Raw genomic sequence first — 13,898 nt, 5'->3', positions numbered from 1 at the left:
GCTGTGTGTGTGTGATAAATGGATAGGGAATTGAGTCCCAAGGGGATTGATGCTTGCCCTGCTCATCTCACTTTTAACTACTGCTCTAGATGGATTATTTCCTCTGCAGAAATGAGGATTGGGAAGGGATAGCTACCAAGAGACATCCTATAAGCTATTCTAGGAATCTGTTACCTGAAGACGTGACAGCCACATATGAGATAGCAGAGATTTTCCTTAGAGGCAATTAGTTATAGCTAAACAAATATTGACCAGCTGGTATCTGCAGCCATTATTGGGGTTTTTTGGACAGGGAAAGAGATTTTAAATGCATTCCATCTAACTAAACTGTGTAGAAACCATCGAGTTTTGCTCAAAAAAAAAGGCTCCATAGACATCATTCATTTCAAAGATAAATCTGGTTCTTTAGTTACTGAGTTGCTTTAAAATGCAGAATAACCACTTGCCAAAATAATTTTCTTTTGCAGCTTGAATTTCAGTGGAGTCCATCTCGCATCTGCTGGGCAGTTTAGTGACTTCCTGGGGAGCATGGGCCCTGCACAGTTTGTTGGCCGTCAGACCTTGGCCACCACCTCGATGGGTAAGGAACACAAAGGAGTTGGGTGGCTTTGACTGAGCCTTGAACAGGCAGCTCCTACAAGCCACCTAATAATGTATCCAGCATCTGCTGATCTAACACTGTCCTGCTCCATTTCTCTGTTAAATCGAGTGAGCTTGGCTGAAAGGTTTTGCTGACTGCAGCAAATGTGGCATTAGGAGGAGAGCAGCAGCTTTATGCTTTTCTCCCTCAGCTCTGAAAGGCACAGACTAAGTAAAATGCAGCTAAAATCCTGAAAATGCATCTTGTGGGGTTTTTCTTTCTGTAAGGCCCTTCAGGCTCTGTAAGAATTTTGTTATGGTCCACTATAATTGCATTTTCCAAAGCAGTTTGCAGTCCTAGATTCTTCCATTTGGGAGAGATGAGAAACTTGCTGCCACAAAGAGTAGGAGACTGAGCCACCAAAGCCATTTTAGAGGGCTCCCAGTCAAGTTTGCTGTTGAAAATGTGGCCAGGAATCACTGTGGAGCTGCTCCAGAGTAATACAGGAGGAAATCAGGCACATACAGTTGTTACAGCTTGTGCAGGAAGGACATGAGGATTGTTTTTTAAAGATTTTTGTAACCTAATTATGTATTATTTTGAAAATCTTCTATGTATTTTGACATTTTGGTTTAGGAGACGTGGAAATTGGCTTGCAAGAGCGAAATGGGCAGCTTGAAGTGGATATCATTCAGGCTCGAGGACTGACACCAAAACCCGGCTCCAAAACACTGCCAGGTAGGATGCTTTGATCTCCTAAAGCACTTCCCTGAGCCTCAGCCTCCCACAGTGCTTGTGAACAGGGAAAATCTGAATTTTTGCTTGGCAGGACTAAGCAGCCTGTGCGTAGTACTGGAAACAAGGTTGCTTGGGCAAATCTTTTCCGTTCTGTAACTGTCTTGTTTAGAAACACCTGAGACATGGCACACTGTCTTTTCTAAAGTGAGCATGAAGATTTTCTTCATATTTGACCATGTTCTTTGTTCCAGCTGCTTACATCAAAGCTTACCTGCTAGAGAATGGCGTGTGCATTGCGAAAAAGAAGACAAAAGTGGCTCGCAAGTCACTGGATCCTTTGTACAATCAGGTGTTGCTGTTTGCTGAGAGTCCCCAGGGCAAAGTATTACAGGTAAGATGAGCAAGTCTCAGGTCTGCCCCTCTCTCTCTTCCACCTCTCATGGAAGGTACTGACTCCTGTCATGCTGGTTAATTAACATAGATGAGAAAAAGCCAATGTTTGCATTGAACCAAATGCACTCAATATGAACTTAACAAAGGGAAAGGAATCCCTCTTTCTTCATACTCAAGCTGATGATTATTTGATACCTTGCCAGGTACCATGAGTGCCTAGCAGGAGAGGATTGATTTAACAATATTTTTAATTTTTTTTTCCCCACCAGTTAGGAGATGGATGGTACCTATAGGTGCTCAGATGGTCTTGCAGCATGGGTTGCCTTCCGTGCTTATACACATTCAGGGCACTCTGCTTTGCCATCACCCAATTACATATCCTGCCTTTTTCTGCCTCTTTTCTGTTACTGCTATATGTTTTCTGCCATACTCATATTTTCAGCTCTGTGTGTATGTTTCCAGAGCAAAGAGTGATTTGCATTGTTAAATCATATAAAACTAATTTCCATCCAATAAAGCCTGGCTAAAATCTATTTGTAATACTAATGTAATTAATCCATGAGTTTCTATTCTTTACCTCCATTGGTGTCTAAATTGCCAGCTAACCTGCTGGACCCTTTTCTTCAGTGACTTCTACCTCATTTGCCTTGATTAGAAGCATTTTCCCCTGATGCAACAAAACCTGCACATTTATGACTGAAATGGAGTGGGACCTGGCTTGGTCTGCTCTTGCCTTGCATGAGTTTCCTTACCTGCTGCCTTGCTGCCAGGAAAGGCACTTATTCCAAGAATAAATTGAGGAGCTTGGCTTTTTTGCTAATGGACATGTCACCAAACCCACTTTGTGCGGTGGCTTGCTCCATCTCCTGCTGAGATGTGAACTTTTGGTTTTTGATTGACATTCATTGTCTCTCCTACCTCATTTTACAGAAAACTGTAGTGTTGTGGTTGTTAGGAGCCTGGGGAAAGAAACTGTCAGGGTTAGCCAGAGATCACTAATTGTCATCATAACCCATCCTACTCATCCTCTCCTCTTCAGAGCACGGACTCACTCTGCAGTCAGTCGTCACCTTTGTCACGACAGGGCCACCTGGCCACGTGCAGACCTCCAGCATGCCTAAGCCCGTGACCCTCACTGCATTTGTTCTTCCACCCACTGGTCTCCATCGTGTCGTAAGTGTGACTCAGCTTTCCCTGCTCCTCTGCCAGCTCTTTCATTGCCCTTCCCCTGTGTCTGTGAGCCGTTCTGAGCCGTCTGTCCTTCTTGCCCTGCATGTCACTCACGTGTGCCCCTCGTGTCGTGTCCCTGGCTCCTGCCCTTCCTCCAGGTGAGTGGCCATGCCTCATCTCCATCTGCCCCATGGCACGAGCTCTGTGTGCAGAAGTTAAAACTCTTCTCCTCAAACTGTTGGCTTTTGGCCCAAGTTGTTGCCCACCTTTTTTTTGTTGGTTTATTTTTCCAGATCAGGAGCTCCTCCTGCCCTTATCCCCCAGGCCACCTTTTGGTGTCCAAGGCCTGTTATATGCCAGGACCAGATTTTACCTGCAGGTGTTGGACTGCAGCCCTGAGGATACTTTGTGCAGGTGCTACCCCTGCCCAGCAGCATGGTGTCTTGTCCATGTGCACATTCACCTCTGTTTCATGGGGAAAAAAAAAAATCTGATCACATTAGGGTGTGCAAACATGTGTTTAAAATAAAAAATTAATATCATCAGGCAGAGCTTCACGTCACCTGTTGGTAGACTAAATATTTCTGCTCTTCTCAGGCTGTAGCAAAGCTCCAGGAAACTGGATGAGTAGAAGGATTGGTCAGACTTGTGCTTCCCAAGGAAATGTAAGAGTTGGAGGATTAACTTTGCTCCCCCTTCTTGTCCCTAAGGTGATAGTCTGGGGAAACTATGGACGCATGGAGCGCAAGCACTTCATGGGAGTGGCCAGGGTTCTCCTGGAAGAACTGGATTTGTCAACTTTAGCAATCGGCTGGTACAAGCTCTTCCCAACTTCCTCGATGGTAGATCCCACCACAGGCCCGCTCCTGCGTCAGTCCTCCCAGCTTTCCCTGGAGAGCACAGTGGGACCCTGCTGTGACAGGTCTTAGTGAGTAAGGAAGGGGGAACTGCTTTTGTTTTTTAAACATGCTGTCAAGGTTTTGTTTGCTGGAACTCTGACCTCAAGCGCAATGCATGTTCAATCAGTTCTTGTGGAGCTGGAAGAGGAGGATAACCCAGTGACCTTAGACAGAAGACGAGGGGGAGGGCACTGTGCCCTCTCCGTCCGAGGAGGAGGTGCCATGGGGCATGAGTCCTAGTTGTCAAATTAGACATACACCTCTTGTTTCACTTCTCTCGCTGTCATTCTTGGACCCTTGTTTCAGATCAATATTAACCCTGGAAAGTTGCAGCATTCGAAAGAATTTGGAGGAGTAAGGAATTAATTTCTCTTAGCTGTGCGTGTTAGAAATTTCTGCTATGAATTCTTTCACAAGAAAGTACCTGAAAAATTTAGAGGTCATCATCTGGCCTAAAAAGAGCAGGAACGGAAAGTTTAAGAGGAAGCATTAGGTCTTTTTATAATGTCTTTCTTTCTGAGAGGAAGAAGAAGAAAAAAACCTGCAATTCTTTCTTTAGAATCAGTTCCCTGTCACTGAGTCATGTTAGCTGTAACACTGTCGTTGCTGTGTTTTCAAACTGTGCCAAATTACCAGCAAGTGTCTTTACTGCATTACGTGTCTAACACTGCTGATGAAGCATACTTGGTGGGAGAACAAGTAGCACCCACTTAGAGCAGACAGTTTAAACAGAGTTCGAGTTTAGCAGGCTAATTAACCACAATTTTGCTCAGAAAAAAACCCCAAAACACTAGAAGTGGGAGTTGAACATCACACTTGCAGCTTGAGGTGTTTTGTATTGTCAGATAAGGCATTCTGCAGTTTGCTGACTCCCTTACTTGTTGCTGTGCATCCTTCAGTCATGATGTCTTCTATCTCCTGCTTTTTTCCTTCATCTCCTTGGTACTGGTACATATCTGCTGGAGATGCTGCCCTTCCTTCCCAGACCTGAAACAGGACTGTTTGTTTTATTCCGCTATGGGAGAGGAAATGGGGGGTTCTGGGGGTGCACAAGAAAAGAATCTTAGTTTGCCATCTGAGAAAAAGGTGCTGGAGAGCTCATAACCTTCCTTGTGGAGAGAGAGGAGCTTTAGGCAGTCTTGGCACTACACAGGCATTGACAAATGTCCTGCAAGAGGAAATGTGATCCCCAAAGTACAGAGAGGTGGTGAGTGAGGAATGTGATGACACAGTGGTCACAGCACGTGTGTTCTGTTCATGAAATGAGTAAAGCACATTTGCTGAGCTGTGGCAGCTGCTGCCAGCAGAGCCGTGTGCTGGAGGAAGTGCTCTGGATCCTTCAGACAATTAAATTATCCAGAATCACAGAGAATCTCCAAAGATTTTCTGTTGATAGCTCTGTTTTGGCTAGGTTTTGTCTTAGTTCCTAAATGAGGATTTGATGACTGCTGTCCCAGAATAAACTTTTAGAGATGTTTTACTTTGTGGTTTAAAAGTGAAGGTCCCGTGTCCCATGTAGGAATGAGCAGATTCTTGGCCTGTCATAGAGAAATACTGAGCATTTATTTCTGCATGAGGACCTCAGCTTTTTTAGAGTAAAAGCATGAGTGTTGAGTGGATGGTAAAAGCAGTTGCTTTTGGTCCTAGCTTGTCTATGGCATTTTAAATTATTTTGAGATAAATTACAGGATAGATGCAAAAATTATATAGGCCTTAAAATAATCTGTAAAAAAATTATATATTATAAAGGAGAGGGAAGGAGGACAAGGGACATAGAATGACTAATTTTTTGAGTCTTCAGTGGCAAAAGCCTCAACATTTCAGATAAATCTCTTAATTTCCTCGATCAAATATGTCTCTGGCCTCTCACTAATTATTTTTTCTAATGTATTAGACAATTTCTATATATTAGCTGAAGGAAGTTTGTTGCATGCTGGTCTAACTATGTTGTGGCGCTCTCTCTTTTATTTTTATTTTTAAAAAAGAAGCACATTTACTGTAATTCAAGTCAGCATCTTTTCCTCTTGGTATGTAGTGAGTACTAGGCAATCTTGTACAATATGTGTATGAACTAGAATAGATTAGGTAGATTTAGTGGTTTGTAGCACTGGATCTTTTAATAACTATGACTTTAAAAGGACTGTGGGGAGCTCCAGGTACACGCCAGACCTGGCAACAGGGCTTCTGTCTTAAATTATGCCAAAAGCTTTGTATTGGTACTTAGTTTGGAGATTATCTACCAGTAAGAGCTAAGTTAATCCTGAGTTTCCTGTGCCCAGTAAGACGAATGCAGCATTTTTGCAGTTTTTAATGGGGAGTAGGAAACTATAAATGCCAAAAATATTTCCCCAGAAAACTTTGTTTAACGACTGTCTGTCGAAAAGCTCAGTTCCTGTGTGCCTGGCAGATGCAACTTGTCTCTGTTTCCTGCCCCTCTGAAAGCTCTGCAGGCGCAGTGATGATCGATTTAGTTACCACAGGACTCCTTAACACCGAGGACTATCTTCTGTCTGGTTTTAATCATGCTGAAGGGTCACTGTCAGGGTGAAATAAAGAAGTTATGGTTCTAGTTGTGTTATTTTTGTTAACATCTCCAATTCTGTAATTTGGAGGCAGTTTCACAGTCTGCTCCATCAGATTTTCTTCTGCATTTTTTACGTGGTTGATTGTGGTCCAGTGCTTTTGTTTCACTCACTCCAAGTCCTGTTTCTCCCCAGTAAGTGAACCCTGCAATCCCTGGCTGCCAAGCACAGCACAGTCACATGGACTGGCAAGTGCTTCCTTCACAAAGCAGACTCACAGGAGCCCCTCTGTAAGTGCCCACAGGACACACAGTGAGGCTGGGGGAGTTGCATGGTACCCTGCAGTTTAAATTCTTGCTTCACTCACACGCATGATTCCTGCACTGGCCATGGTATATTGTAGTCAGAAAAGAACTCTGCTAGTTGCCCATCGATTTAAGACTCCCAGTGTAGCATCCAAGACAAGTCTCAGGCTTGGAATAGCCTATTTTTATAAAGCCTAACCCAATTTTACCCAAAAAATTTGTCTGGCCAGTTTCTGTCTAAGGTGATGTGGTGTGAGAGTTGGGATTACCAGTGTGGTCGTGTATAAAGCAGCATTTTGCCATAGTGATGAGCAGCTGAAAACGGAACTTTTGTCCCCTTTGCAATTCCTGGCTGAGTCTTTTCCTGTGCCTGAGTCTTGTTGTTGGTTACAGTCAGGGAGGGAAAGAGGAAGAGCAGGAGACTTAAATAAAAGAAAAAGGTGTCACAGTATTTTGGTGAATAATTATGAGGGATGAGACTGAGGAGAGATAAATACCTGCCCAACTCAGGGGTGATTATCTGTTCCTTGTGTGTGAACTGCTACATTGTAAAGGTAATGGGAGCATTGCTGGCCAAAAAACCCATGGAGAGCCAATCCCTAAATGTTACCTGCATTATGGAAAACAAAGAAACCTTGATGCTGAGAGCAGAATGATCTCTCCCCAGTGGGAGTCCCCTGCACACAGGGAGAGCAGCCTTGCATGTGGCTTTGTCCTCTTTGTGCTCTGAGCAAAAAGCAGCCATGACCATGGTCCTGGTTTGTTCAGGGAAAAAAAATGTGATATTTTCCCAGTCTCCTGGTGTTTCTTTCCCTTTGCCCCAACACAGCTGGGATGGCCAAGGTCCTCACTCTGCAGTTCAATCCATGGGTCCTCATCCTGCAGCTGGAGCTGCTGGAGCATCCCTTTGCACTGCAGGCATTGCGGGCAGGGTAAGGGCCACATTTCTTGGCCATGGATTGTTTCAAAGGACACTGCAGAATTATTTGCTTTGAGTGAAAATATATATTTATTGTTCCTAGCTACCAGATCCTTTATCATTGTACTGTTCTAAATTTGCAGGTCTTCTGGAGTATGAATATCACAAGTTCCTGTAAAGGAGCTGTTTTTAAGATGTTGAGGCAGTTAACAGAATCTCAACCTAAGCATGTTTAGTAATGTTTAGACAGCAAGACAACTTTTTTATGAAACTCATTTTAAGTTAGTTTATTACATGCTGTTGGTAATATTTTAAAACAGGAAAAATATTTTTCTTTAAAGACAAAATGATATGTATGTTTTTTAACAGGTAACATAATTTAGTGTTTTCAAAAATGTTTGATGTTCTTGGTATGAAGTTTACTCATTCTTTTGATTTCTATGTTCCTTGTTATATTTTATCAACTTTTTTCCAAAAGAAAAGAGGCATATGTAAATAAACACCAGAAAAGAGTCCTATAAGAAATTCTGTTCAAACTGGCCATAAAATTATTAGTAAATATTTGTTATTGTTCATTAACTCTCAGCTACTTTGTTGAAAGAATAGATGTTGTATTTTCAAGATGAGAACTACTTAGCTAGTTTTGTCATAATCCTGTACTCTGTATAAAAATCTTTTTATAAACAAAGTCTAATAGGCTACCAAGCAATAATATATTCCATTGGGTGTGCACAGATTGTGACTTGCAGGCTGTAGTACATATTGTTGATACAGTTTATAATTGTCTTCAATCTGAACAACATCACTTTTGAAAAAGGTCCATATTAACTTTGATTGTAAAAAACAAAGACTGGGCTGTTGCCTTGTGAGATATATTCATTCTATAGACTTCTCTGTGAGTGTCTGTGCCCATTGACATGAGATCTCTCTTAGGTGAAGAAAGAAACAGCTGTAGGTGACTTCATACTACAGAGGTAAAAAATAGTTTCAGTATAAACTTCATGACTGTTTCAATCTCCTGTTTTTCTTAGGCTATCTAGTATTTGTAACTTGACGAGAATGGTTCCCACTGCCATTGTAGCCCTGATAAAGCAAAAAAGCCTTTGCACTCTGGGGCCACTTGAGTTCTGCCTGACAGCTGCCTATTTTCCTCAAGATACCTGGGGCAGGCTAAAGGGAGGGGTTTTTTTCAGAGCAGCAGATTGGGCTGCTCTTCTTTAAAGGCTCTGTGGGTTATTTTGTCCATTTCATAGGTGGTATTTGTCCATTTTGTTAGAAAATTCCACCCAAGGCAGAGAGGTTGCACCTTTGCAGGGGATCACAGGGAGACCAGGGTATAAAACAGGCACAGGTTGTTCTGTGCCTTGCTTCAGAAATTTGCTAGTGCTGGGCTCTCTGATTTTTCCAAAGTGGCAGGATCAGGATACTGGATTTTAAGTCAGCTCCATCGTTGATGCAGTGATGGAATAAAAGAGCTTCAAAACAGCATCCCAGTCCATTGCCTGTGGATTCCTCCCAGCATTTCCCACAGGACATGTGTCCATGTTGTTCTCAAGATTGCCAGGCTGCTGGCTGTGCAGGCAGCAGGTCCCAGTGGTGCTGGGAGCCCCAAGGAATGCTGGAAGAATTCCTGTTTTTTGTGAAATGCTCTTTGAAGAGAGAGAGAGAGATGTGTGTGAATGCAAAGTGCCATTGGTAGAGGAGTCCAGGGCCTATTGTGACCTGGAGGGAGCATCTAAAATGAAATTGCAGCTGCCAGATTTGAGCCAAGCACTTAGAAAAGAGGATGATCAGTGAAAAGAGAATGATCAGTGAAAGGCTTTTTGTGTTTATACCCCAGTGCACACCAGCCAAGGTGTGTGTTTGTGAACACGGTAATTCCACAGGGAGTTTGCAAGTGATTAGGTGTTCTCAAAGTGTGGCTTCAGCTCTCACTGCCAGACTCCTCTGCTCAGTGGCCACGTCCCAGTCACCACCAAGCAGCCTCAGATCCATCCCCAGCTGCTCACCCACAACAGCAGCATCACACTCACCCCTGGGAACCTCCACTCTTCCCACAGTACAGGCACCCTCTGCCCTCCCTTCCCCGTGGTAGCTGCTTTTATCCTGGTGGAGGAGAGGAACTGGGGAGAGTTTCTTTGTAGCATTTGGTTCTTTGCACTTTAGTGGCTGAAACAGAAGGACCTTGCACCAGCCCTTTCCAGAGCACCAGCAAACGGAGGCCATGACCCAAGGACTTTCCCTTTGTGACTTTCCAGTGGCTAAAATGGCAACCAAAGCAGTCCAGCTTGGCCAGGTCTGTCTGTCTGTCCATGGACAGCCTTGGCATTCACTCTGAGCATGTTAGATGGGCTGAGCCCCCTGTGCAGGGGCAGGGAAGGGCTGTGCCTGGCAGAGAGGCCGTGTGGGCACACACTGAGCCCAGGCAGCTGTGAGCTCCACTGTGAGTTGTGGTGGGAGCAGAACCAACCAGGAGAATGACTGAGGCACACCTTGCTGAAGCCATCCCACAAGCTCTTCAAGAGCTGGTTTTTGTGGTTGCTTGGGCACAAATGTTACGATATCTGCCCACAGGGACTCCAGGTCCCACTAATGCCAGCCTGGAGCTTCAAATCCTTCAGCAGTTTTTTCTTTGGGGCTGGTGTTTCTGACCCAGTGCTGCACGCTGGTCTCTTTGGTGATTCCATCCTCTTGACCTGGAGCTGGTTTTAGCTTTGGAGCCAAGGAAAGTGAGCTTTGGAGGGTGAATCTTAAGGCATGTAGCCTCACCACACTGGAATTGTCTTCCTCCTGCTCCCTGCATGGTGAAAGGGCATCCTGGGGATGCAGTGCCTCCCTGAGACCCCCTCACACAGCACTGCCATGGCCTGCCACCCACCAGGGATGCCCATGTCCTGCCAATGTATTCAAACTGCTTCCTTTCCCATGCTTGGAAGGAGCCAGGGCTCCACTGCAGGGCTGGGCAGCCCAGGCAGGCGGGATGTGCCATCCCTGACAGCCAGGAGAAGACAGGGAGCTGCCTCTGGGCTGGGAGAAGGGAGCTCCCAGCGAGCTTTCCTCCACCTTCCCTTTGCTTTCCCCAGCACCCTCTGCTCCCTCCATGGGTCCCCACTGCCCTCTGGACACGAGGCCTTATTCCAGCCCGAGGGGGCTGAGGCTGCCCACACATCCCTGCACTGACACATCCATCCCCCTTGGTGCAGCAGAGCTGGCCTCTGCTCGGGGATGGATCAGCCATCCCCCAGCCCATCCCTGCCCCTACCCCACTGCCAGGGCCTGGCCACTGCAGGGAAATCTGCTTTCACAGGTTAAACCTTTTTACTTCATTAGCTGCTCCACAAAAGTCACCCAGTGACTTTGCAGGCGCACTACAACACTCCTCTTGCTTTTCCCTAGGAGTGGGGGCAGCTGAGATCTGCTCTTTTGGCCTCTGTAACCCTCTCCAAAACTTTCTGGAGGTTTTTAAAATCATTGGGTGGGATGTAATCTCTGTGGAGCCAGAGGGAGCACAGGCAATGGAGCTGGCAGCCTGCTTGCCCAGGTGGCTTGGAGGTGCCTGGGCTGCCTTGGGTGGAAGGTGGGACAGTGGCCACTCGTCTGTAGTCAGGAGAGGATTCTGCTATACTTTTTTCCTGTCTGTAGGTTTTATTCAGACAATATGTAATGAATAAGTGATTTACAATTCAGTGTTAAGCTAATGAAAACGTTGATAATGGTGATAATAAAACCTTTTTTTTTCCTACGGTGTGTTGGAGGTTTTCTGTGGAGTGTGTCTGCCCTCTCTGTTGTCACCACTGTTATCTTCAACCTGGGATTTCAGCTGGACCCTTCCTTCTCCTTGTGTCTGTAGGGAATGAGAGCAGCTCAGCCTGGTGTGTCCAGTGCTCCATGGAAGGGCTGTCCCTCCAGCTCCCTCAGTCAGCCCCAGCTTCAAACCTGCATTTCCCTGAGCCACTTGTGGATGTAATTTGGCTGTGGGCATCTCCAGGCACAGAGCTAAGCTTGCTCCCACTTGTGCTCTGCTCACCACCCCAGTCTAAAGCTCCTGCTGTTTTCTTTCCAGGACCCTTTGTGGTCAGCCCTGGCCATTCCAGGGTGATTTTGAAACCCTGGAGGTGAAGACTCTACTGGCAGAAAAAAGCCACCCCTGGCCCAGGCCCAGAGTGGATGCAGGGGAGCCTGGGGACCCCAGGGAAGGACACCCTCAGATGTTACTGGGTGTGCAGCTGCTGCCTGGATGAGCTGGAGCTGTGAGGCCTGGGGTGGGAAATATCTGGGGGATGCTGCTGGAGGGGTCTGTGGAGGAGGTGGTGGTGCTGAGAGTAGGCACCATTCTCTGGGGAGCTACTCCTTTTCCTGTGGGAATGAGGGATCACAAAGTCATAGTTCACTAAGAATTTCTTAGAAGGTGTTTGTCATGCCTCCAAATCCCTCTGCAGGTCATCAGGGTGAGACCAAGGGGCAGCTTCCCACCTGCCCCAGCTACAGCCCCTGGGGGAGCAGTGATGGAAGAGGAGGAGGAGGAGGAGGAGGGTTTCTCTAGTGTCAGGGGGCAGCCCAGCATCTCCCACCCTCAGACCACCACCAGCCTCCCAAGCAGGAGGGGGCTCAGGCTATCACTGAGCAGCCAGGCAGTGCTGCCTGGAAGCTCAGGCCACAAGGAAACAGCAGCTACAGGCAGCTGCTGACACCACCAGCACTGCCCTCCAGGGTGTGGAGGTCACACAGCCAGCCCTGCTGCCTCTGCGTGGCTGCATCATGGCTCTGGGACACAACCACAGAGCCACTGAGCTTGGGCAGTGCCCTGCTGAATCCAGAGGGAGAGTGCAAGGTTGGCTCAGCCTCTGGGGTCAGGTTTTCTCCTGCTTCCAGCTCCACCAGAGGTGGATCTCACCAGGGCAATACCATGCAGATGACTTGAGCAGGAATCAAGGACCTGCCTCTTTCCACAACAGTGGATGATGGTGAGAGGTGCAGCCCCATCTTGGCCACTGGGAGGATGCCTAAGGCTCAGCATGGAAAGAGGGAGAGATTTCCATCTGCTCAGCTCTGATGGCAAAGGGCAGCACAGCAACAGCCAACCCTTGGGCTGAAATCCGTGGGGAGGGTGGGGGAGATGGGACATGGCAACAAAAGGGCTGAGCTGGTGGGATCAGTGTGAAGTGACACGCTGAGGAGCTGAGAAGCCAATGAAAGCCTCATTTTTACGCCTGTTTTTCCACACTCACAGCCTGCTTTGTTCCCCCCTCCTCCCCCTTTCCCTTTAAACCAAGGCTCACCCAGCTGGGCCAGGTCTGCCCCACTGCTGCAAATGAGGCAGTGGTTGGAGCTCCCAGCCCCTGGAATGTCACCCACCCAAAGGGCCTGGGAGCACCCTGGGGAAGGTGTCACAAACCAGCCCCTGGTGGCAGCCCAGCAGCACCTGCATCCTGCTCTTTGCCTGAGTGCCCACAGGGAGCCAGCCTTGGGCTTGAACACATCCCTTTGCTCATCTTTGTGACAAATAATCAACCACCACCTGATGGATTCACCTTTTATTAAGCTGCCACCCAGAACAAAAGGAGGAGAGAGCAAAGCCTGCCCTGAGACCTTCGCAATGCTGGCAACTCTGCATGCCTTCCCCACCAGGAAAAGGGGCTATCTCTCCACAAAAACCCCCTCAGAGGGTATTTTAAATAGAAATGGGAGTTAAAATGTCCATTATTGGAGGAAAAAAAAATCAATAGAGCTCCTACCACTGTCAGAGCCCTGCTTTCATGCAGATGAGAGAGGATGGACAAAGGCCACTCTGGGGTCACCAGCTGGAAAGAGCTGCCCAGGTGTGGCTGTGCAGGTACCACATCCCACACGGGGATGAACGTGGAGATGGGACCACCCCCACCTCACATAACCCCAGCAGCAACAAGCACAAACCCATGGACTCACAGGGACTGGGAGGAGGTGAGGAGCCAGCACAGCTGCTGGGCTGCCAGCTGGAGGAAAGGTGGGGAAGGAAGGGGTGATTTTAGCTAAGAAAAAAAAAATCTGCTTAGGACCAAGCTGTTTGCAGGTGACTGTAGCTCAGGAGGCTCTCCCCGGGGCTGCCCTCAGTACAGTCTGGGCTCAGCACAGAGGAGAGCTGGGGCTGGGCTGGACTGGACTGGAGGAGTTCAGCTTCCCCTGGGAATGGGGCACAGTGTCCCTCCAACCATTTCAGCCAGGAGGACCCACCCATGGTGGGGAGGTAAAAGAGCCAAGGTGTGCTGGTGGGCAAGTGGGTGAGTGCATGGGCCTCCAGCTTCCAAAAGCACTGAGCTCAGACCCAGAGGGCTGCTCACAGGAGGTGAAGTTCCTCCATGAAGCTGTCCCCATGTGCTGAGCTTCAGGACTGCA

General features: G+C 47.1%; 1 protein-coding gene across 2 annotated transcripts in view; it reads left to right on the top strand.

Moving 5' to 3' along the window:
• The window catches only part of RIMS4 (regulating synaptic membrane exocytosis 4), a 56,047-nt gene extending 44,778 nt beyond the window's left edge, over nucleotides 1-11,269 (top strand). Inside the window, exons 3-7 of one of the 2 annotated variants that reach the window (XM_030963353.1) lie at nucleotides 468-580; nucleotides 1,217-1,318; nucleotides 1,570-1,709; nucleotides 2,751-2,884; nucleotides 3,592-3,693. In XM_030963353.1, the coding sequence (XP_030819213.1) occupies nucleotides 468-580; nucleotides 1,217-1,318; nucleotides 1,570-1,709; nucleotides 2,751-2,840 (445 nt within the window). In that variant the 3' untranslated portion in view covers nucleotides 2,841-2,884; nucleotides 3,592-3,693. Of the gene's footprint in view, nucleotides 1-467; nucleotides 581-1,216; nucleotides 1,319-1,569; nucleotides 1,710-2,750; nucleotides 2,885-3,591 lie in introns of both variants that reach the window. The other variant, XM_030963352.1, reaches the window with a different exon arrangement.
• Nucleotides 11,270-13,898: the final 2,629 nt, after the last annotated feature.

The sequence above is a fragment of the Camarhynchus parvulus genome, chromosome 20, assembly GCF_901933205.1.
Source record: "Camarhynchus parvulus chromosome 20, STF_HiC, whole genome shotgun sequence".
Classification (NCBI taxonomy): Eukaryota; Metazoa; Chordata; class Aves; order Passeriformes; family Thraupidae; genus Camarhynchus; species Camarhynchus parvulus.
The sequence above is the reverse complement of the archived record's forward strand: the minus strand, read 5'-3'. Positions and strand labels throughout refer to the sequence as shown.